At 40.6% G+C, this 25,330-nt stretch overlaps 1 protein-coding gene across 2 annotated transcripts; it reads right to left on the bottom strand.

The window, feature by feature from the left end:
* Positions 1 to 250: 250 nt before the first annotated feature.
* Positions 251 to 20,934, bottom strand: Slc7a2 (solute carrier family 7 member 2). 2 transcript variants are annotated; one of them, XM_051182309.1, is made up of 11 exons: positions 20,548 to 20,934; positions 19,493 to 19,648; positions 15,376 to 15,541; positions 13,167 to 13,300; positions 11,978 to 12,200; positions 9,199 to 9,335; positions 6,446 to 6,548; positions 4,808 to 5,013; positions 3,369 to 3,535; positions 2,466 to 2,574; positions 251 to 963 (listed from the first exon to the last, which is right to left on the bottom strand). In XM_051182309.1, the coding sequence occupies exons 1-11, from the start codon at positions 20,921 to 20,923 to the stop codon at positions 767 to 769; spliced, it is 1,974 nt and encodes a 657-aa protein (XP_051038266.1). In that variant the 5' UTR covers positions 20,924 to 20,934; the 3' UTR covers positions 251 to 766. The 2 variants fall into 2 exon arrangements, with proteins under 2 accessions (XP_051038266.1, XP_051038265.1); XM_051182308.1 differs by lacking the exon at positions 9,199 to 9,335 and adding an exon at positions 9,542 to 9,681 and having other exon boundaries at positions 254 to 963.
* Between the last annotated feature and the right edge of the window lie 4,396 nt (positions 20,935 to 25,330).

The raw sequence follows: 25,330 nt of genomic DNA, 5'->3' as shown, positions 1-25,330 counted from the left end.
TGGCTGAAAGGGTCGTCCCAAGTAGGTCCTAATGCTCCTCCTGAGTCCTTGATGGGGTTGAGGTTGGGAAAGCATATCACTTACAGCAGGTGGAAGTGTTATATTTAAAGAACAAGGCTCTTAAAAACAGGAGTGGCCACCTGGTGTCACATACTCTTTCTCCATCCTGTCATACAGAAGAAACAAACACTCCCCCCCTGGCTAAAGTTTCAGTAAACTGTTTTAGCAAGTAGGAGAAGAAAATGTGTGATAACTCTACCAGGGCATTGTAATGTACAGCAAAGGCTCATTCCTTATTTCCTGTCAACCCTGACCACTGTTAAACATCATGACAGGTGGCTGCATTTTCAGAAAGTCCAAATTGACAGCCATAGACCTAATAAGGAGAAAATCATCACTATTTCCTTAACCACCTAGGCATATACAGAATACTCTATACTAATTAGTATGTGCAGTATATGCCACCCATTACAATGCTGGAATAATGTCACATAGTAATAAAAACCAACAACATGTAACACTCACATTCCCACACATACATGTATACACACAGGCACATTACTTTGGGGATCCTCGGTGCTGAGGAGTGCGCTCAGGCAGTTTTCCCAAACACATAATTCACCATCAGAAGAGAAGTTATATGGAGGAGGAATTGTAAGTTAGGTGAACCATGTGTGCAGCAAACCCATGACATTCCAGCATGATGGTGACATCCTGCCACAGTTGACACCTTGTAAGCCATGTGCGGTAAGACCGCTGGCTGGCATCAGCATTCACTTGTCTTTTCATGGAATATGAAAGGTAAACTGAGGCTTCTTTGGTGATGGTCATTTGCTTGCATGGCAGATTTCTCTTCTGTTGCAGAATTGATGTTGTCTGCATAGACATCTTCATCATCATCTTCATCCCTGGGGTTGCCCTCCAAACTGTGTCTAATGCCATAAGCGAAGTAGATCAGAAAGCCTTTGGGGAGAGAATGCATATTGGTGTTTTAGGAAATGTTTTAATGTGGACAACTCAATATAGTAAGTCTCCCCCTCTCTGTACAACCTTGCAAAAAGAGAATGTGTGCATATATTATATATAAATAAATGTGCTTTTGCTATCCATGTGGATATGGCTTCAGGGCAGACCACTCTGCATTGGGCAACCAAAAAGGGTGCTCATCCCTGGGAGATGCTAACTCTCCTTCCGTTGCAGTTGTTAGCTGTTGCCTGTGATTCTAGAGGCTATCAACTTAAGAGTATGTGTGTGTGTGAGGGGTGAATGGGAGGGGTAAAAGGGAGGTACCTGGGTGGAAGGGAGGAAGGAAAGTAATATAATTATATTTCAATTTAAAAAATAGTTAAAGGAGGCTGGAGAGAAGGCTCAGAGGTTAAGAGCATTCATTGGCTACTTTTCCAGAGGTCCTGAGTTGAATTCCCAGCAACCACATGGTAGCTCACAACCATCTGTAATGAGATCTGGTGCCCTCTTGTGGCCTGCAGAGATACATGCAGACAGAACACTGTATACACAATAAATAAATAAATAAAATCTAAAATATAGCTAAATAAAAAACAAATAAAAATATGCTTAAATAAAAACGTAAATCTTCAACATGAAATCAAATGTGAAAATCAGATGTTGCATAGATCCCCTATCTAGATAGAAAACACCTCTTCTTTGCAATACACCAATCTTATAGAACATATTTTTCTCTCAACGAGTATTTTCAGACAGCAGCTATGTGGAAATTTCCTATTTATGTTCTCAAAACTCAACATAATAACTTTAAGCAGAATGATGGGCGAGGCTCACGTGACATATGTAGCCCTAGCAGTGGTTATGGTTATCAGAGTCATGGTCGTGTAGTCTGGAAAGCGAGCCCTGTGTTCACAATGGACATGGATGCCCTTCTACCTGTTACTATCAAATGGGAGGCTTAAGCCCTGAGCACAAAATGACTGTCAATGACTGTCAATAGCCACAATAGACTGTGGGGAGAAGGAGGCAATGTTTTTTAAGAGTCCTTAGAATACATTTACCTATAAATGCTTTGTCCTAGTTTAGAAAGCTGGGTAAGGGTTTGGCATTGTTATGACAACTATTTGAGGGGCTACACTTTTCTCATTCATAATCTAGAGAAGACAGAATCATCTGTGTGAACTCCAAGGTTACTTGGAGATTTGAATGAAAAATGGCATCTGAAGGGCTGGAGATGTGGCTCAGTGACAGAGGCCTGTGATAGCATGTCTGAGTCCTCGGTTGTGTCCTCAGCACAAAAGAAAAGAAAACAAAAGGAAAGAAAAACCAAAGGAAAGGCATTAGGAAATACTGGGAAAATAAACATGGAGATGAAGTTGGAATGGGAAGAAATGAACAGAGCCTTCAGTTTTAGGAAGGGAGACAGCCCGTTCTTGTAACCACTGCCCACAGAGCAAAGTGACTCAAGCTCCAGGTGTGAAAGGCATCACAAGACCTACCAAGCACCATCCAGATGCTGAATCTGACCCAAGTGTCCGCACTTAACTGGACCATCAAGTAAATGTTGACCAGGATGCTGAAGGCTGGCAGGAAGGGTAAGAATGGGACCTATGGGGAAAAAACATCCTTTGATAATAGTGTTACTGTAAAAACATATTTTCCAAGTAAGTTCAAGGGAGGTCGATACCTGACATGTAATCATATCACTGAGCTTATAGTCTCAAAAAGGGGGTGGGGTGGGGAAGGCCCCGAACAAATGCTATCCCCATAGAAACTAGTGAAAAGAAAATCTTTCTCATTACTTGCTGAAGCTGAAACACAGCCACACCTGCAGATTATCATCAAGATACCACAGGGTTTAGATTAGGCATCAGTGTAGCTTAGAGGTTACTGGTCTCATTTCTGGAACTCTGGATACATGTAGCATCCTGGGGGGGCCTTTCCAGGAAGCTCTGTCCACATCCAGGCCTACTGCTAGTTCCAGTGGGGGCAGGATAATTTAACTTGCAGATGAAGGCAGCTGGTGGGAATACATCCTCAAAAGAGGGCTTCAAATTTCTGAAAATAAAACCCTCAAATTATCTTCTTTCCTCCATCCTTTTCATCTTCATTTAACTTTTAATTTTTAGTGCTGGGGACTAAACCCAGAATCTCATGAATTATTTTTCTGATATTATAGACTGTTAAGCACAAAATTTGTTCACTATACACATGTATACTCAAATTTCTGAGAAGGGGAGTGAGACAACTCACGTACTGTGACTAAAAGGAATTCCGCAGGGAATTTTGACAGGCTTGTTGTTCATTGCTCGCTTTTGTTTAGAAAAATTAAACAAACAGACAACATACAGAGGGAGTATATATATATAACAATTAGGATTTCTAATTATTATTTCACATACCATGAAGGCTACTTTTTGCTGATTCTGTGGCTGTCTCCAAATGGTCAGAATGACCGCAGTGCAGAGGACAAAAAACAGGGCGAGAAGAGCCAGGCTCCAGGCTTCCAGTCTGGCAATGGCCTGGACTCCATACGTGGTTAGGATGCTCATGCCCAAGATGAGAAAGGCTGTGGTGGTCAGTACACAAGGAAGAGTCAACACACATCCTGCCCTCAAGTTTCTCAATTCTAGTGGCCTATCATGGCACAGTATCAAGTTCTTTACCATCTGCTTTGTCACACAGAACCCTCACTTCTTTTTCTGTTGTGAAAAAAACTGTCCATGACACCCATCTAAGAATCATGTGCATGTTCTCATTTCTGTCTTTTCAGAGGCCAACCTCCCCATGTGTCACTAACATCATGCATTGTCCCTCATGTGACCAGGGCTCCTCCTTTCCTAGTCTCAGTCTGTATGGATAGGATGTTTCTGATGGTGTGTGGCTTCCATTTTTTTGTCAAATGAAATGTGGCAGCTTTGCTTATTTTAAGCAAAGACTATTTGTTAAAGCAAACAAACAATATCACATGATCTGAATCTCTCTTCCACATTCCAGGAAATGATGTCAGGCTTCTTCTGATCATCAAGTATGCAATGAAAGCCCTTATCGCTCTCAGGGAAACCTGTTCTTCCCTTGTTTGTCATGATCTTCCTATACAATCCTCAAGAGCAAGGACAGTCTGTGTCACTACCCCAAGTGCCCAGGCCAGTGCCTGGCACACAGATAATGCCCAGTAGATATCACCAAACATATAGAAGATCAGGTAGCCAGATGCACAAACAAATCTTCCCTATATTGCTGCCCAATACCATTGGGTTCCAGTTCTGCTACATGACTTGATTCTTTAACACAGGGAGCGCCTTCTGCTAATGGACTGTGTCAGTTTATAATTCTGCCACTCTTACAGTAGGAATTCCTTGCTGTTGTGTGCATGTATGCAACTGTGGGAGCATGTGTGTCATAGCACACATGAGGAGGACAAAAGATGGCCTTGGATGTTGGTTGCCACTTGCCACCTTGTTTGAGGTATGGTCTGTTATTTGTCTCTGTGAACAGGAAGCTACTGGGGAATTCTCTTTCTAACTCCCACGTTGCCATTTCACACTGGTACTACAGGCATGTGTACTCTGCTTCACAGGGGTTTTGGAAATCTTAACTCAGAGACTCAGATTTATGCAGCATGTTCTTTACCCATAGAGCCATTTCTCCAGCTCATAAATCTTCCTACACAATATAACACAACCTCAACTACCAGTACCTCTCTAGGTCAAACTTCATGTCTCAAACTGGCTGCTAACACATCCTGGGCAATGTAAGGCCTTGTCCTTTGCTTTCCACATACACTGGTTTCACACACCCATACTTGTTGGACTTTTCAACATTGGCAGTGAAGACTTACCCAGGAATCCCACCAGAAAGCTCACGAGGGAAGCTGACTGTCGTGTGGGCAGAGCAGAGGGGTTGAAGAGGGTCTGGAGGTTGAAGCCCTGTCCTTGTAGCATGGTGACCTGGGACTCACTTTTCGAAGTCGCACTGGGACATGATTCCAGAATTTCCTTCTCAGGGGTATATTTGGGCTGCTCATAACACAAGCCAGGTTGGTACCTATCCCCAAATAAATACCAGTGTCTTTACTCTCATAGGCCCGAATGAAATTGTCACCATAAACTCCTAGGTGAGATGCTTTACAAAGTCATGGTGGTGTGTGCAGTCAGGTGACACATCTCATGTCTGCAACTCAGAGTGTGCTCAGCCAGGCTACAAACCTCTTCCATCAAGTCTGAATAGCAACTCTGAATTCCCTCTCATTGCTCTTTAGTCAGGAAGTTGTACAGTAGATGCCAAAAAGTTAGAATTAAGGTGACACAATGTTGGCAGCAGGGTAGTTTCTGAAGCCTCCAGTGCCCAATGGAATCATGATTAACGGATACAGAAACAGCCACCAGCTATGGAGGACAGGGTCTCTGGCTTGGGATGACTCAAAGGCCACCACCAGAGCCTGTTCCTCTGCTCATGTGTTCTGATTCATCTAGCTCCACGCAGAGATGCTCATGTAGCTACTTGGCCACCTAACTACTCCACAGACATCATTTTTCCTCTTTTATTTGCCCTGTTCCTGCAGTGCTCATCAGCATAGCCTGCTTCACCTCCTAGTATCTGCAGCCCTTGTTTATTTCAGAACCGCCCTCCCATGTAAAGAAATGTATTCACTAAGGAAAATGCTCTAAGGAAGTAACAATGACTGATAGCAACATTAAGTTAATCATCATTAGCATTTTGGTCTAAGTTCATCCTGTCATGTATGCATACATAAGCATTTATTATTTCTTGATGTAAATTTATAATGTGATTTAAACAAATTCAAATGCTATGGCTTTGTCTCTTCAAAATGGGAAGTTATCTATATACCAAAATATCAGTTATTACTATAGAAGCCACTGAATACATGTGCCTTCATGTATGTCACTATTCTCCTGCTGTTATTCATATTCATGTTTTCTTCATACTTGTCAATCTACCTTTTCTGGGACTATGATTTACATCCATTTGTTGGTGTCTCTTTGATAAAAGGTCTTTAGGAAAAAACCTTAGCATTGAATTATTAATGCTAAAAGTACTAATAAGTACATACATATTTGGGAGATATACATTTATTGACTTGAAAAAAATATTCAGGCTATGTTGCTAATATAACGAAGGCAGTATCGTGTAGTAGTCAAGAATAGGGCTCTATTTGTCAGTCTGCTAGTATTTATAACTTCCAAAATACAACATGTTTATGTACCTCCACACATTTAAATAAACTGCCTTGGAGACTAGGACAAACTATCAGTAAGGGTCAAACTCTACTTGATTTTTTTTTTTTTTTTTTTTTTTTTTTTTTTTTTGCTAAAAGCCATGTCTGCTTCCTATACTCCATCTTACTTAATGGCCATGGCCTCCCATTTTGTCAAAACTGCTGGCTCTTTGCAGTCCTACTGTCTCTACTCCCTATATCCCACCTGGAACATGCCCTTCAGAACCAACAGACACTCACCTGAGGATGAGCACACAGGCTGCGACCAGAGAGTAGGCCATAAGAGTGCCGATGGACATCATGTCCACAAGAGCCTTCAGGTCAAAAAGGAAAGCCATGACAGCTGTTGGGAAACAGATAAGAAAGGTCAATCAAAGGCCTCTGAGGACATTTCTTGTAGCTGTTCACTCAGTCAGGAACAACTGACTGATGGTTTTCTGTTTTGGTACCAATGATAGATCAATATCACAACATCATAAGATGGTCTCTGGGCCATATAAACTGCTAACACTAAGACTTCAAAGTACCCAGCTCTTTAGGAGGTGCTAAATGCATCTGGTATGATTATTTAAAACAAACTTGGCTTGACCAAGTGTAAAAATATATGGCAGAATACTGTCTTCTGAGGTGTTGGAAGGTAAACAAACATTTGCTAGGAAATGCCAGTTTTCTCATTACAAGTTACATAATCACTTACAGTTCCATCTGCATCATGTCATGTGCAACTCAAAACATTTTAAGTTGTCTTCACAAAAATAATACTTATTTTTCAATGAAATGACATTTTGCATGTAAACACTAATCAAACTAAAGTCACATGCTCTGGAAGACAGATTAGATGTGAAAAATCAACTTATGATCCTGTACACAAGATCTGAACGATGTTAAAAAGTAAAAATGCCTTATATTAGCTGAACTTACTACATATACTCCCTATCTCAGTAAATAGATAACACCGCGTTCAATTTATATGGTGTCCTAGACCTCTTTGCACAGTTTATAATCTATGAACTCACTTTATCTTCAGACAATGATCCTAGGAGGCAGAGGAAATTACTTTCGTTTTAGTTACATAAAATGACATTATTTCACTATGTATTTATTTACCAAATCCAGCAACTTCCCAAGGCCTTCCTTGATAGGATTCTTCCTTTTTATAGACAGGTTGACATAAGGTTACAATGGGTAGATTCAGACAGAGCTTTTCCTGTCCTTACAACCTCTCAGTATTTCATCTGCTCTCTGAATATGCACCACATGCCTCACTCTGCAAACACTTTATTACTAGTATAACTATATAATGGATTACTGAGCTTTTAGCATGCTTTTAATGACCACAGATAGCCAAATGCTGATTATTCATATACACTCTCTAATCTAAATTTTAGAAGATGCAAATTTGGGTGTGAGAATGTAAAATATATGATATTTTAGAAAGCATTCCACCATTAACTGTCCTATTATACTGTTAAATTCCATTCTCCCTAAATGAAGGAAAAGCTAAATTATCTTTAAAACTCTACATTCCAAGTATAATTATTAACAGGAATGATTTTTACTTTGTGGAGACGTTTTTATGACATGGTTCATCTTTAACATTACAATGAACATTGGTTCTCTATCTGCCTAATGCTTGATCCTTAGTACAGTTTCTCATGTTATGGTGAGCCTTCAACCATAAAATTGTTTCGTTGCTCCTTCATAATTGTAATTTTACTACTGTGATATGCAGGATATCTGATATGTGACCCCAAAGGGGTTGCAACCCACAGGTTGATAACCACTGACCTGAAAGAATCTTCATTTTATTGGGGCAGAAATTTAAGCCTGAGGAAGATAAGTGATTCGACCTTCTCACATATGTCTCAAGTGTCATATTTAGAAGATCTGCTAGATGAAAACTACTTAGACAATGCTTCCTGATCTGAAATAAAAACTGGCTGGGTATGTAATAATACATTCTTTGTTTTGTTTTGTTTTGCTTTTTGAGATAGGGTTTCTCTGTATTATTTTGGAGCCTGCCCTGGAACTTGCTCTGTAGACCAGGCTGGCCTCGAACTCACAGAGATCCACCTGCCTCTGCCTCCCGAGTGCTGGGACTTAAGGTGTGTGCCACCACTGCCCGGCATAATAACACATTCTTGATCCCAACTTCCTAGTGCATTAGAGTCTCAACAAAGTCAGAGATTTTATTTGAACATCAGTTCCTGAGACAGTTCAGTTCACTTAGCTATAAAGTTCACTACAGTCTTTTTTCTTCTTTCTGTGTCAAGCCCTTAAGACCATTTTCTCTGTCCATACCATCCCTGGAAATTTCCACAGGCTCTAAGAATCTGGTCAGAGGAAGTTAGCATGGACATCATAGTATATCAAAATGTAGGCAATCTGGATTCTAGGAGCAAAGCCTACATGTCCAAACTATTGAAGGACAACTAGGTTCCTACGGGGTGGGGGTGGGGGGCTGGGCAGGTGCAAGTCTAACCCTGCTGGGCAATGCTCTCCATCCTGGGCAGTGATGACAGTAACCAACTTCAGATTATCCTTGGCATTTTTCTTATATTATCCTAGGAATTGGTGGAGTTTAACTTTTCAAAAGTCCTACAATCATTTAAAAATTAGTACTCCCAATATTAAGCCATGATTCAATTTAAAAATTTTTCTGTGACAGAATTATAACTTTATGTGCTTATTCATCAGTTAGAAGAGTGATACCTAATACAGAGTGGAGAGTCATTCACAACTCTTTGCACATTGGTTAGATGCCTGAATGGTTAAAGTAGTAAAAACAGAGTCCGCGGTGATTAGCTATGAATGGATTTCAGGGATTCACCATCACCATAATTGTCAGATGTTAATCCCAATACGCACACATTAATTTACCCAGGAATTTTCTCTTAACTTACATGCACAGCATGCAGACCCTTTTTAAGTCCATGCATCCGCACAGCACGTTTTAGTCCAGTGACGGAGAAACCTATGTTTGTAAGGCTTACCAGAAATGACCCCCGCGGTCAACGTGGCAGCAATGGGTGACTGCCTCTTACTCACTCGCGCAAGAAATCTAAACAGTAAGCCATCCCGGGCCATGGCAAACAGAATGCGGGGTAAGGGGAACATAGAACCCAGAAGACTAGAACAGAAAAATTCATAATCCAACGTGAGTTGAGTATTATTCTGCAAGGGTACATATAGGTACACAAAGAAATCAAAATAGGAAAGTCACACAGTTATCGAACTTTTTGTTAATCAAAACTGAAAACCACCTAACGATCCACATCCTCCAGAGTTCTTGATGAAAACGATCCCCCTTGTCTTAGTAAAAGTCAACGCTCTCACCTGCCACAGCACCCGATGACAAAGTAGCAATTATTGGTGTCTTCGTTTTGGAATTGATTTGAGCTAGACATTTGAAAAGCAACCCATCCTCCGCCATAGCATAGATTACACGAGGCATTGGGAAAATGGATCCAAGAAGACTGAGTAAAAAGCAAAGACATGCAGTATGGCAAACATAGTCATGCATGATCACACCCAGAATAAAAACACATGATTGTATAACACTCAGCATGGCAGCTGGGATCAAGGACTCACATAGTTTTACATAGTGCATTATGATTGGGCATTTATTTAAACACACCAGCCAATAATGGCCATGGTGTTACTCATTACTCTTGCAAATATTTGCCCAACCAAATTGTAACACTAAAAATAATATTGCAAGTTCATTTGTTTATATCCATGATTGTTATGGAATTAAAACTGAATTAGGCATTGCAAAATAAAATTAAATATAAAACACTAGGATGTTTTAGTGTTAATAATTCAGAAAACAAAATTCCCAAATTAATGGGTAATTAAAAAGATTAATTTATGTCACAGTACATCACCCATTTATACAGATTATGTATTTTCATATTACCATGATTTTACATGCTATAGCTTGATCTTTGATACAAGTAATAGTTCCAAGCATCAAAATTATAAAGGTAAAGAATGGCTTAAAATAATACTATAGATTTAGTATACAGAAGGAGCTACAATTAAATGTTAGTAACAGTGAGGTTTACTATACAATTATTGCTTAACATATATTGAATTATTTATGTTTATTGCTCTTGTCGTTCCATATATGATTCAGTTGTGAAAATACTTAAGAAAAAGAGGTAAAATATTTGATTTTAAAAGTCTATTTTTTTTTTTTGGAAAGGCTGAGCATGGTGGCTCATGCCTAAAACTCTATCAGTTGAGAGGTTGAGGCAGAAGACTGCTGAAGGTTTGAGGGTAGCTTGAACTTCCCTTTGAGGGTAGCTTTATAGCAAGACCTTGTCTCCAACAACATCTATTATTTTATCTTTTCCCCCATTATTTACAGAATACTTTATTAGTTTCTGTCACCAAACCCACATAGATAAAACCATACCTATTTAATGCAGTGTGTTATCCTTACACAAATGGAAAAAAAGTAAGTTTAACATTTCTAAACCAATACGGCTGTTGGCTTCTGTACAATGCCAACTCAACACAGTAAAATAAGAAACCCTTTGTTTTTTCAAAGTTGACAGCATAGCTAAAGTTTCCAAAAATTCACTGTGTGTGTGTGTGTGTGTGTGTGTGTGTGTGTGTGTGTGTGTGTATAAGGACCAACCATAATAGTGAGATGTGTATCAACAGTTGATGTAGCTACAGGGAATCTTTTCACCCCTTTGAAGATCATGGTGACACCGTATACTCAAAGTTTGGACTTTAAACTATTCAAAATTCTTCCTAGTGAACCCCATCAACAGCAGATGACTAAGAATTCCTAAACTCACTTAGTATGTTGGGAATAGAAACTAAAAACATATTTGAAAGAAAAAAAATGAAAAGTCATGTTGATAAATTATATTAAGAAAATTTCTAGTTTTAGAATTGTGTAAAGTGTTTTCAATTTAAAAAAAGGAATTCTCAAGCAAAAGGTTTTTCCCAGTGTGGCATGAAGTGTGACATGAACTAGAATGAGATGTTTTGTTTCGGATCATATGAGAGGCTCTGGAAACCTGAGGCATGAGCTGTAACATATTAAATAAGTAGCTAATGAAAATCTGAAAGTTTGACAGTCAAATTCCATTTTCATATAAATAAAGAATTCCCACTGGTAATTTCAGTCCCTTGAGTAAATACATTCTGATAAGAGCTAAAGGGAAAAAAATTACATTTAAAAAATGATACAGCATGTGGCTTCTATTCCCAGACATACTACTGTTTCATAGACAATTGTCCCAAGTGTGAAGTCTGTGTATAATCTCCGACTGAAATAATTCAAGCAATACTGATGCCAGTAGCATGAACACCCCAAAGGTGTCTAACATAATATGTGGTTATGTGTGACACAGATATATGTGTGTCCCAGTGCAATGGAAATTAATTACTATTGGAGGAACTCTTAGACCACCATTATCCTGAAAAAAAAAAAAAAAGAAAAAAAGAAAAAAAAACTGACTCAGCTGATGATGGTCACTGAAGATTTTTGTAACTACTCAAGATTTCTAGACAGTGGTTCTGTGCAAATTATTCATTGAGTGCATAGTTGTATAATGCATTCCTCATGTTAGGATATTTTTAGACTATAAGAAATCAATCTTGTGGTAGCAGCGGCTACAGTGCTGACCCAGGGCCTCCAGAATGCAAGTCAAGCATTCTACTACAGAGCTATCCTTAAAACCCACAAAAGCAAATCTGAAGACATTCTGTAAGATACCTAAGAGCCCCAGTCCCAAGAACAGTACAATGTACCTTGTTGACAAGGCGCACAGGGATCCTGCAGCAACAACATATTTGGCAGGACCCCATCCGACGTATTCAAATGCTACAGGAAGTGGGCTTTTCTCATCCAGAAGGTAATAAGGCATCATAAGCGTTAAAGCTGCAGAAACCCCAAAATAGGCCATAAAGCAAACCAGTAGGGAAGTCACTATTCCAATGGGGATAGCTTTTTGGGGGTTCCGGACCTCTTCACCTAAGGAAACACAAACAGAAAGGTGTGCATGGTTAGTAAACAGCTAAACAGCTTAGGAACGTCCTGTCGATCAAATTCCCCTCGTTGGTGGTCATTTACCTTCTGCATTCTTAGTGGTTTCTATCTATTTCCCATAAAATTTCCCTTCTCTCCTTCAAGATACTTTGTGAGTAATAAAAAAATGATCCAACTATCAGAGGGAGAAGAGAAGAATGGAATACGCAAGTCAATTTCAAACCTTCAAAAAGGTGTGGTGGGGAGATCCATGAGCACTCTTAAGAGTTTAGATCTAGAAAGGCAGTGATGCCATTTGGAAAACAACTGCACTGGTATTCCATAAGCTTTTGAACAGAAGGCTTCAAACAAACTTATTTTGTCTATTTATATGAAACTTTAGTTTCTATAGAAAAATCAAAATATTCTTCTCCCAAGATTAACATTTGAAGCTCCCCAGACACAGTAAGTTAAAGGCTGTTCAACGGGGAACCCTGAAAGATACTGGGGTGAGTGTTTTGTCACTTGGCATAAAGAGAAAAGATTTGGTATAGTATTTTGCCTGGTGAATGAAAAGACAATTTGAGACAATGACCATCTGCAGCGGACAGAACTTTTAGTTAAAAGCCCAAGTCAGAGAATAAGACAATTTAAAACAGTAATCATCTGGAGGGGCAGAACTTTTCGTTAAAAGGTTAAGAATAGAATTGTGAGCATCATTTAAGATTCCTCATCTGATCAGCCAGAAGTGTGGTCTTAGGTTGTCGTCATAACATCTTCAGGGCAGATGCTGCTCTTGACAGGACCACTGCTCTGAGAGTTTCGCCAAGTGGCTTTCCTATCAGATGCAGTGTGGGCTGCAAGTGGATCTGGAGTTTGTACCCTTCCCACCCCACCCTACATCTCACCCCCTCTCCTGGACCCTCTGCTGTACCCATGGCTGCCCCTGTGGTACCCTTGCACTGCCCTTACCAGTTGTTGCAATGCAGTCAAAGCCCACAAAGGCATAAAAGCAAGTTGCAGCACCAGCCAAAGTTCCTGTGAATCCATAGGGCATAAAGCCACCAGCCCCATAGATGCTTGTTCCGTTTTCAGAAGGCGGTTCTCTGAGGAAAAGAAAAGACCAGTCAGCTGCTTCATGGAAACTATACCTTCTGGAGATTTCTCTCAAACCACATCCCTGGAAGACTGTTGTTGCTCACTGGCTCTTTGGAGCTAATGTATATAAACCCGCAACTTTATTCTGTCAACTTGTACTGGAGAACATGGTTAACTCCCTCACAATGCTCCTCTATATCACTGATATCCAACTTAGGCTATTCAATAGCAAACACAGAAGGCCAGACCAAATTTCGAAGTGTGTGTGTGTGTGTTGTGTGTGTGTGTGTGTGTGAGGGAGAGAGAGAGAGAGAGAGAGAGAGAGAGAGAGAGAGAGAGAGAGAGAGAGAGAGAGAGAGAGAGACAGAGAGTCCACATTAGCCTGGAACCTGCAATGTAGCCCAGGCTAGACTTAAACTTGTGTCAGTCCTCTTGCCTCAGCCTCCTGAGACGTGTGCTAGATGAGCATACAGGCAAGCAGATTTCGACATCTGAGATCCTGCATGTGAGCGATGCTCTACAATAAAGGCAAGAAACTTTCTCTTTATCCCCTTCCCTCCAAGAATCAATTCTCAGCTCATGAGAAAAAAGAAAGGCAGACTGTACATCTTTAAAATTCATTTAGTGGATGGTGAGCTGACTCAGTAATGTAGATTGGTAACAATATAAAAGCACTTGTCTACAAGCCTGGCAACCAGTTTGATTCCCAGAACCAGAACAATATCTTGGAAGAAGGCAATCAACTCTTGCAAAGTATCTTCCAACATCTATGCATTTATCTCAGTCACACACACACACACACACACACACATACACACACACACACACACACACATACACACATGCACGCACGCACGTACGCATGCATGAACATGCGCAGAGACAGACACACATACACACTGAACAAATAAAATAAAAAATAGAAAAAAGTCCATAAAATTTACTTAGGATATAGTTGAAAAGGGAGAACAGAAGAATCCCATAGGCTTGATTAATCATAATGAACATGTAATGTTTTAGTATATATCAAAAACTTTAAGATTAGAACACACTGTCTTTCCCTTATCACGATGATTGTAAATGACATATATAAATAAAAAACACCTTACAACATGTAATAGATACTTCTGTAAACTTTTTTCCACTTATGAAACTAATAATACTAAGTATAAAAACAGCCCCCAAATGAGTAGCATTAATGAGAAGTGTGGCCTTGTTAGAGTGGGTTTAGCCTTGTTGGAGAAAGTGTGTCACTGTGGGGGTGAGCCTTGAGGTTTCATATATGCTCAAGCCACTCCCATTTTCTCAGACCACTTCCTGTTGCCTTTGGGGCTAAGATATAGCTCCTTCCCCAGCATGATGGCCACCTGCATGCCACCATATCTCACCATAATAATAATAATGGGCTAAACTAAACCTCTTCATCTGGAAGCCACTTCATTAATGTTTCACTTTATAAGAGGTGCTGTGTTCATGGTGTCTCCTTGCAGTAGTAGAAACCCAAACTAGGACAGGCTCCAATGTTTTTTTCCCCCAAGTGTTTCTCAGTGTAGCTCTAGCTTCTCTGAGACATACTCTATACCCCAGGATGGTCTCCAACTCAGAGATCCACCTGCCTCTAGCTCCCAAATACTGGGATTAAAGGCATAAGCCACCGTACCCATCTTTCAAAATTCTTAAAAGCCTGAAGGCATGCAATGAAACTGATGGCCCCCAAAGGAGAAACCACAGGGTGCATGAATCAAAACTATTCCTAGTTCTTTAGAGGTTGTGACGTGTTGGGGAGTAGAGGGTGAGCTCTAGTAGGGGTTAGACATTGCCCTAGAGGATTCATTGGGAGCAAGAAGCTGCAGAATGCAGTGCCTCAGTGGGTTGCACACCCCTCCCTTGGTATGGGGAACCTAGGAAGAGAAGCCACATCCTAGAGCCATCCTCCAGAAAGGTCTCAGCAGCAACAAGACAGAACTGTTGCTCTACAGAGAACTTGCAAGTAATGTTCTCTTAAAATGTAACACAGAGAGAGCGGAGGAAAGAGGAGCGAAAGGGAAGGAGGCGGGAGTGGGAGAGGGACTAAATAGTTTACCTGGCATCTGCTGATATATTTTTGAGAAACTCTTCACTGATCTTCCAATTAGCCACATTTCCTTTCACAAAGCCGGCCACCATTACAAAGAGGAGGACCAGGATATTAATAGCTGTGAAGAATTTATTCACCCAAGCAGACTCTTTCACTCCAAAAGATAACAGACCTATGGAAAAAGAGAAGGCATTAATGTGGGCACTTCAACCATAGGAAAGGCAATGCTATCCTGATGCCAACAGATGCATTGGAGATTATTGTACTGGTATTCATACCTCTAACTTCTGTTTCTTCAATTCTATGGCTGGTTCCCTTAATTACTTTGGGGTGAGACAATGACTTTGGAGACACCACTGATTTTGCTTTCTGAAAGCAGGCTATGCTCACACTCAAGAGTTCCACACTGTGCAAGTATAGTAACTCTGGTTATTACTACCATGGTAGGCACAGGCACAACACCTCATTTGAAAGGCTGTCCTTAAAAGATATTCCAGGGATAATGTACAAGTCTGTCATGCACCTTCTGATTGTATCAGCAAAAAATAATTCTCCTAAGGGCCATGCCAAAAAAGTTCTCTGTTAAATCTGTTCTCACCTGATAGATTTACTTTATATTAGGAATGTAAATACCCTATTCAGGTAGTTTGAAAAAACAGAACAGTATAAAGAATAAAGGTAAACTATGGTGCCCCCACAAAATTCTACACATGCACACACATATATTCCTGCACCAACAAATTTATCATTAGTTTTAGCAGCTGCGTAATATACTATGCAGAGATACTTTAATCCCTTATTTATAGACAATTAGGTCATTCTTGGTTTTATTTTATAAACAGCACTGACATCACTGTCATCTTATAAATACCCCTCTGCATTTTCTAATATTTTTCTTATAATAGTCTACAAACTAAGAGTGCATGGGAGGGCAGGCATTGTGTGTGTGTGTGTGTGTGTGTGTGTGTGTGTGTGTGTGTTATGTACATGTGTTTGTGTGAGTGTATGCATGTGTGCATGAGAATACATATGGAGATCAGAGGTTGCTGTGGATGTAGTCCTTGATTACATGTTCATTTTTGAGATAGTCTGTCTCCCACTGTATCCATGCTCCTTGGCAGACTAGGCTAGTTGTCCAATAGGCTCTGGGGATTCAGGGACTCACCTGCCTTAGTTGCTCCCATTCCCAGTGCTGGGGTTACAGATGCATAGTGCCATTCCCAGCTTCTAGACGAGTTCTGGACATCCAGACTCACATTTTCATGCTTGTATGGCAGCAACTTTACCCACTAAGTCATCTTCCCAACCCCAGGGCATGCATTTTTATACAAAACAAGATTTGGCCCCATTTGCAATACAGACGTTTTAAGTCAGAGTATTTTATTTATGCTGATTTATAAGAGGTATTTATATATTAATGTTATTAGCTTTTTGCCAGTCATTTATGGTACATCTTCATCATTTTAAAAATTACTTCATTTGGTTCATTTTAGTGGTAAATTTAGAGCCCATGACCTTGTGTGTATTAGGCAGATGCTCACAATGAACTTCACTCCCAGCCCAATATCTTACTTTTAACCTTAACACATTGCTTATAAATGTAATTAATTTGTTAGAATAACCCACAGGTACCTATTTTAGTATCTACTGTTAATAAAATTTTCCCCAAAACTTCAACCCTCAAATATTCACGTGTTCCCTTTCAGTTTTTTAAAATTTATTTTATAAGCATTAATTGTGCCTGTCTGTCTGTGTGAGGGTGTCAGGTGCCCTGGAGCAGGAGTTACAGACAGCAATGAGCTGCCGTGAGGGTGCTGGGAATTGAGCCCAGGTCCTCCAGAAGAGCGGCAAGTGCTCTTAACCACTGAGCCATCTCTCCAGCCCCATCCTTTCAGTTTTTAAATGCTTATTATGCTTATCCTATCTGCATCTCTAACCCACCTGACATATTATGTGAAGTATGGATCTTAGTTCAACTTTTACTGCTGGGGCAATGGTTGCTATGAAAACACGGTGCCACAGATCTGCTAGCCACTGCCCTGTATCCACAGCACCTGCTATCACAGAAGCAGAACTGTGCAAGCATAGATGAGAATGGTTGCATTGCATTCTCCTGCATGCAGTTTCCACTCTGACATAACCACAGTTACATTAATGGCATAAAGGAATTTTGTGGGGTTGGCACAACTATGAACTCTGCAATTGGCTATTGGGATAGATGCCTCTGTTGTACACATCAAGAAGAACAAAGCCACAGCCACATTTTATATTGGGTTCCAAACATGCCAATACATGTTCTGCTTTAGTTTTTAAACCTGCCACCAATAGATTAGATACCAATAAATACCTCATCTGAACACTACACATGCCTCCCTGGTAGCTTTACTAAAACAAGTTCCAGCAGACGTATGGCATATACAATTGGAGCAAATACTTATAATGGGAGATTTTAATTTTTAATCAGTCTAGGAACTAAGTTCAAGTGTAAGTTTAAACTACATTTAAAGAGAAGACTGAAGGTCAATGAACATGAAAAATACTCAGGCTAAAGCCAAAGTCTCATTGTTATAGAAGTTAACAGTTCTGAGTATGTGTCATAGCTATAGGCTTCTCATCATTAAAAGACTAAAGCTGAGTGTTTATTGAAGCCATTTCTAAATAAAACATGATAATATTAACTAGGCTGTTTGAGACTAAACTGAATCAATGCAGTTCATTCAACGTCCTTTAATGAAAAATAATGTGTGCATTTCTTTTGTCAAAGCTTGTGAAATTAAACTTATTTGTATGGGTGGGGGAGAGGTGGAGTAAGCTCAAGTGTAGAAGTAAAATGACAACCTTTGGGAGTTGGTTTTCTCCTTCCACTGTGGATCTAGGGACTGAACCTGGATCTTCAGGCTTAACAGAAGAAACCGTTACCCACTTATCCATGTTACTGACCCTTAACCCATGTCACATGCCTCTCAACCCTTGAAGCAAGGTACACAATATTTTGGACCTATGGAATTTGTTCATGCCTGTGCCTCTTTTTTCTTTCTTTCTTTCTTTTTCTTTCTTTCTTTCTTTTTTTTTTTTTTTTTTACAATTTTCTTAATTAATGACAGATTTTTTTTTAAAATGTAAAGCTGTTTTTTGAACCATGCACTTGTCCTAATAGACAAATTATTTCTGTCACATTCATCAAGCCTAAGGAGAAAATAGAGATAAGGCTGGACAGGAAAGCAAGGAGCCAATTATTCAGGGTAAATCAAGGAAGAAGCTGAAACAAATAGGTTGGCTTAAGAGGATCTGTAGATAAGAAGGGCAGTCATAATAGAAAATGTCCAAATAGTCAATGTAAGGGTCAGTGGGGATTAACTATGCTTACAAAATAAGACTGGCTGCCATCTGGGTGCATACTGCACTCTAAGCAAGGAACCAGGTAAGGCAGTCTGTGGTACTCAACATTTCATGCATGAACATACTGAAGAAGGAAAAGATGAAGACGACTTTCAAATTCTGCATGTAGTGAGTAGCAGAGGAAGATGGAAAGCCTAGATGCCCCTACTGTCGTTCTTGAGTCTGTTTAAGACTCTATTGTACCACACTGGTAAAAGGTGGAAAGTACTATAGCCAAGTATGTCTCTCTATAGGATAACTGCAGTAAAAGAATGCCCAGTGAGCAGATTGCTTCCTTTTCAAACACGTGTCTGCAGTAGATACATGACCGAAAACACTACTATTTTTTTTCTAGAAATGGTATGTTTACTAACGGCCTTGGTTGCATTTAACATGATGAACCAGTACCATGAATTCTACATGTTTTTCTTGTAGAAATGCCCTTTCCATTCTTGAACATCTCTTATTAGTACTAAAAAGTGATGCTCTCCAAACAAAAACTTACATCTCCATCCTATGACTTACTGTACCCCAGGTGCCTTCTCTTCCAAAGCCAGGGTTCTTGCTTTCATTCACATTTAATCCTATTGTGAAACAGGGAGATGAAGCCCACAGTGACCCCCCCCCCCCGACCCTATGGGCCTTGATATGATATGCTGACCTCATTCAGAGAACACTGGCTTCAAATCAGTGTAACCTACTTTTCTGGGGCCCATTGGGAAAAACATATGATTGGTTTTCTTACCTGCCAGAAGTAATATAAGGCACACGGCAAAAAAGTCTGGGTACTCCGCCAGGCCAGTGTAATTCATTTTGAAATATGTCTTGAAAAACTGACCAATCTGTTTGTTAAGAAGTTCATCGAAGGTCCCACTCCATGCTCTTGCGACACTGGATGTACCTTACCAAAGCAGAATGTTCAGAGAATAAACGGTTACTGGTAGAAAATTAACAGAACTCATTTGCCTAGTTGATTCCTGGATAAACCCAGCTTAGTTCACTCTGACTGAGAATTTTAACCACATTAGAAAGCCAAATGTGCATGTAATGTATATATGTATGTGTATGTACATATATAAAACTATATATACAAATTACTATGTATATAGTAGTGTATGTATGCATGATAAGAACATTTTTTTTTGAGGCAGGGTCTTGCTATGCAGCCTGGGTACACCTAATACAGGTGTGTAAATGCTCTTACCAGGCAACTTTATTTGCAAGAAAAAACTAGAGGCTAGGGAGATAGCCAAGCAGTTAAAACACTTGCTGCACAAGCAAGATATCAATTCAGATCCTTTAGGAACTACCACTCTGGAGCACAGCCTGTAAGTCTAGTCTCAGAAGGCAGGCAGTGCCCCAGGACAAGCCGGGCAAGGCTAGCTGGAATGTAACCATTGGTCTCAACAGAGAGCTCCTGCCCCTGCAAACAAAGCAAAAAGAGCAACTGAGGAAGATTCCTGACATGTTCTCTGCTCTCCCCTTGCACTGGAAGACAGAAGCATGTGCACCAGCATACATTTGAACACACATACACACACACTCGTGAAAAGGAAAAAAAAAAAGTATTTTGAAAACTTCAAACTACTTTCTAACTCATTAAGTATCATGAATTCAAAGGGGAGGCAAAATCAGTCTTCAGCCATGAGGGCGTATTTTAGAGGTGACAAAAACAAGACAGGGAACAAGTGATTATTTCAGAAGCACCCACAGCTGAGAAGCAGGTTTAACCCTAGTGCCCAAGCTCTCTGGAGAGCTATTTTTACCCTGTGTGCCCTGGTATTTGTTTTTGAAATATACCTATGACATATGACAGGATGAGATTCCAGCCAGTGATGAAGGCCCACAGTTCTCCAACTGTTACGTAAGTGTACAGATAAGCAGATCCAGTCTTGGGAACTCGGGCCCCAAATTCAGCATAGCAAAGGCCTGCCATCACCGAGGCCAGGGCGGCGATGAGGAAGGACACCACGATACTGGGGCCAGAATCTGCTTTGGCGACTTCCCCAGCCAAGACATAAACCCCAGCGCCAAGAGTGCTTCCAACCCCCAGGGCGATGAGGTCCATGGTGGTTAAGCAGCGGCAGAGTTTGGAATCTTCTAGACTGTCCAGTGTGACGATTTTTCTCCGGATCAAACATCTTGCAAAAGTCAGCACCGCTCTGCAGGGAATCATGGTGAAGAGAGCAACCTAGGAGAGAAAAGAGAAGAGGGGTTACAAGAAGGGGTCTGTAGCCATCTCCCCTCTCTAGTTCTCTGAACGAAGTACCTGCTAGGTAAAGGGGGGTGGGAGGGTTCAGAGCAATCAGGAGGGTTGGAGATGAGAAAGCTGCACATTTCTGGGGTTCACTCACACATACCAAATTAAAGGGACTCCATCAAGTGGCTTGGGGGATGAGTGGGAGAAAAAGGTGACATAAAAGATTCTCTATTTGGCCCAATTGTAATTTTGTAGATACACTGAAAGGAATCCATTATTTCTTAGATGGCCAATTTACCCTTCACTAGAAGGCAAGATTTAGATTCTTCCCTTAAAACCATTTTCTTCTTGAATCCTTCATCCAATTGAAGGTCTCTGAGTCTTCCCAAATGCCAGGATTGCACTAGGAATATATGCGGAACGGTTACACATGTGTGGACTCTCAATTAAAGACCTACAGTCTAGCTATGCCTAACAGTAGGTAAAGGATAGTGGTTATACACTCTCAAGCGTTACTGAATGTGTCAGAGCCACCCCACTTTCCTCTTATGCAGGGAACAAGGAGCAGATGTAAACTCACTAGAAGAAAAATCTGCTCCCCACAGTTCTTTTGTAAGAATAGATTGTTCTTAGGAAAACTGCTGTCCAGCCATGCTTCAAGTATGGGTTGGTTCAAAACTATATATATATATGTGTTTGTTGACACACACACACACACACACACACACACACACACATACACAGAGAGAGAGAGAGAGAGAGAGAGAGAGAGAGAGAGAGAGAAAGGTCTGAACCAAAATATTAACCAAATTATATTTTGATGATGAGTTAATTTTTTACTTCTTTGTATTTCATACAATACATATTATTATTCTCTACCTCTAGGTTAATTCCAAGGAATATGTATAACCTATGTGCAAAAGAAATTTTACAATTTTAAAAGTCTATCTGGCTTTGTCTACAGGAACATGGAATTCAGCAGACTGAAGGTAACTGAGGAAGAAAGGTAGAGTATGCTGTGTGTCTTCAATGCAACTGTAGACATTAAGTCATGTCTGATTGTACTTCATGCACTGAACACAGGCACAATGATCCGCTGCTGTAGGGTGCTGGTCCCTTCAACCTCGTCATAGTAACCATCAATAACATAAACTTTTGAGGCATCTGCATGGGGTACTTGCCCTATGCCCTTGGCCTTAGGATATATGGGTTCTAATATCCCGTGGAATCAGGGATTCTGATGATAGCAGAAATAGGTATGTATCTTTTTTGAACAAATGATTGATTATTTCGTTAATTGCTAAAGCAGTAGCTTTGTTTGAAGAAGAAAAATGCACATGAGCTGAGATTGAAGAAAATTAGACAAAGGGGGCCTGGAGGGATTAGCACTATGTGCATGTCTATATGATTTTATTGAGGCTAATGATACATACAGATCTTCCCCAGCCCATCCCAACCTGAAGAATGACAGTTTCTAAGTATCAATACTTCTTGAGCAACCTAGAGATGTAACTTCTAAAACTTCTTCAATCCAAGTCATCAGTTTGACAGCAGGGAATTCTGGGTCTAGTAAATCATCATCCCTGATGATTTAACACCAGGGATTAGATATCCCCTCTGGGCCCTCATATGGATTATTTGAGATCTGCTAGTTACAGAAAAATGTGCATCCTGGACTGTGGCTTTATTTCCATATTTGATGCAAAAGTCACAGAAAAGATACTTCCACTCCTGCTCCGTGTCAAGGCTGATGTGTCCAAATTAGTCTCTGCATCATGATCATGTGACCTCATAAAAATACCACAGGGGGAATGAAGGAGGCGCGCCAGTGGGGCAGTGGTCCCAAGGGCCTGCAACCAATTAGCTTGTCCCAGTTAGAACCCAGGTTTTCCTCCTTTCTCATGCCTCTGCCCGTTCTGTAGTGAGGCACATGCACTGTGCATTTCTGGACTGGTGGAGAGAAATGTGGCTACAATGTATAATACAGGCATGGTGCCTACCCCTCCTTTTGCCTTCAGATTAGATAGTCTGATGTTGTAATCTCCAAATCAACATCAACTGTGTTCCTACAGTTTTAAAATCCCAATAAAAAATTTTAAATTATATTATAGGTCAAATAAGTCATCAAAAGGGGAAAATGATATGACATGGATTGCTGATGGTAATTCTTTTTACTTATCTTTGAGAGATAAATTTCTCAAAGCCAAGTATTATTTGGTCAGAAATGGCAACTGTGGCACCTGGGCTAGCCAACAACAAAAACAAGCTTTTGCACTGAAACCGAACACCATTGTCTTTCTGAAAACCACTTTTCTGCAAATATTTCCTCTAACAGCTTACCCTACCTTTTCTCCATAGCGAATTTTTGGAACAATTTCTTCCTCTAAGGTATTCCCCAGATAGGCGAATGGCAAAGTTGGGATAAGTAAAAATAAAAGGCACTAAAGAGGTCATTACAAATGTACAAGAACAGTAGTAATTCCTTTTAAAAGTTGCTTCTTCCTTTTTAAAGTATTGAATCAATGTGGCAGACATGTACTATTTCAAAACTTCCCATGGGCAAGCATTTCTCCTAAGGTTATACAACAAGTAAACAGCTGGTGCAGGGTTTTGGAACGTTTCTACAGACAACGGGTGGTTTGGAACACGTGGGTACACTCACCTCAGGGACAGTGAAAACACAGCGGAGCATTTCATAGGAATAGATGGAACATGATTTACTTATTTTTTCTGAAGTGTGTAACTTTGTTCCCAGGGGAAGAGTAGAGAGAATGAAGCAAAAAGAGACAAGAGACGTAATGGAAGCAAAGCTTTGGTTGGGCTCTGAGGTAACCAGAGTAGCTACCCAGTCAGCACTCTGCGCTGGCTTGGTAGCAGTATGAGCACCAAGCAGGCGCCTGTTCTCTTCAGCGATGGCTGGCCAATAAATCACCCTGAATGCCACAGGGCACCACCTGTTTCCTTTCCCTGCTGGTGCCAGTCACTCTGTTCACCACTGCAAACATCAGGAGATGCTCTTCCCCAAATTAGTTCATACCCACCACTAATTCGCAAGTGCTACTGTCAAAATGCCAATGATCTCCGGGGTTTTCATGTTCCCGGTATGCCCTGACAGCTTTTATTTTATTGTCCCATCCCATAACTTTTTCAGTGTTTCTCTAAGACCAACCTATTTCATTGTTGAGATGAACAAACTAAGGTATTGTATAGTCCGCCAACATCACGGTCCATCTAGGACGGAAATAAGGTGAAACCCATTGCATGGGCCTGCCAAGCAATGGCTCTCCCTTAGGGAGTCAAATGACCCTTTCATGGGGGTCACATGTCATATCTGCATCTCAGATACTTACAATATAATTCATAGCAGTAACAAAATTACAGTTATGAAGTAGCAACACGAGGAATAATATCAAAGGAAGTACTAGGAAAGATTGAGAACCACTGCTCTGGAACCACTCGCCAAACACAAACTGTTAACGGGTGGGTGTAAAGGGTAGGCCTAATGGGGGTTAAACTTTCTGGATACCTTAGTGGGGGAAAAATACTGCAACTGGAAGCCTGAGGTTGGAAGGAAAAGGAATTAGCAGGAAGGGAAGCATAGTATTGCAAAAGGTGAACAAAAAATTTAGATGTGAATGAAAGCCGAGCAGGGGCTGGCCGGCACTGCCAGACCATCATTGATAGCTTCTGGTTTTAATGACCAGGCATAGCTCAGCACAGCTTACATGCGCAGGGAGTTAACTGAAACAAAGCAGATGAAACCCAGTCTAATGCTGCAAGTTCAGCAGGGGTGGAGGGAATAGAGAAGCTGTCTGCTCCCCCCACCACCCCAGCCATGTCTCCCTGGTGGGAGAGCACATTCAGTCACTGCTACCCTGTGGGAATGCAACCTAAATACTATTGGTTATGAGTGCTGCAGCCACTGTGTTCTGTAGAGTTTGGGGGACATAGGAGTATGCCCTGCCTACCTATCTGTCTCTGGCCCAGCTACCTGTGGCTTAGGGGAGGGTGACAATGCCCTAGTGATGAAGGAGCAAGTGAAGTGGCAAGCAAATGATGACGGCTTCAGCAAAGTCGTCATGCTGCACAAACTAAACAAAGCCAATGCAAATCAAAATAGCAAAATAAAGCAAAACAAAGGGGGGGGTACATTTAGTCTTGCTTCTTAGAGAAACTTTAAAAAATGAATGTGACTGTTAAAAAACAATTCATATTCTCTTAATTTTGCCTTTAATGCCCTGTCAATTCCAGGATGCCATGAAACTCCAGATGATCTGAAAGAACCTGTGGACTCAACACCTATTGAAGCAGCCAGTGCATGGGAAACAAAACTTCTTTGCTTATTTCTGGGTTAGTCACCAACTTTTAAATTCCAGATGCTAT

Source organism: Phodopus roborovskii, unplaced genomic scaffold (genome assembly GCF_943737965.1).
Source record: "Phodopus roborovskii unplaced genomic scaffold, PHOROB, whole genome shotgun sequence".
Lineage (NCBI taxonomy): Eukaryota > Metazoa > Chordata > Mammalia > Rodentia > Cricetidae > Phodopus > Phodopus roborovskii.
The sequence above is the reverse complement of the archived record's forward strand: the minus strand, read 5'-3'. Positions and strand labels throughout refer to the sequence as shown.

Bases quoted from the DNA above. Each gene is read 5' to 3' on its own strand.
- Slc7a2 (XM_051182308.1), bottom strand. From the start codon at position 20,923: ATGATTCCCTGCAGAGCGGTGCTGACTTTTGCAAGATGTTTGATCCGG. The intron at 19,649-20,547 runs GTATATTTCAAA...TGCTTTGGTAAG, and splicing joins CATCCTGTCATATGTCATAG to GTACATCCAGTGTCGCAAGA. The intron at 9,682-11,977 runs GTACATTGTACT...CTTTTTACTCAG, and splicing joins CTGTGCGCCTTGTCAACAAG to TCTTCTTGGATCCATTTTCC.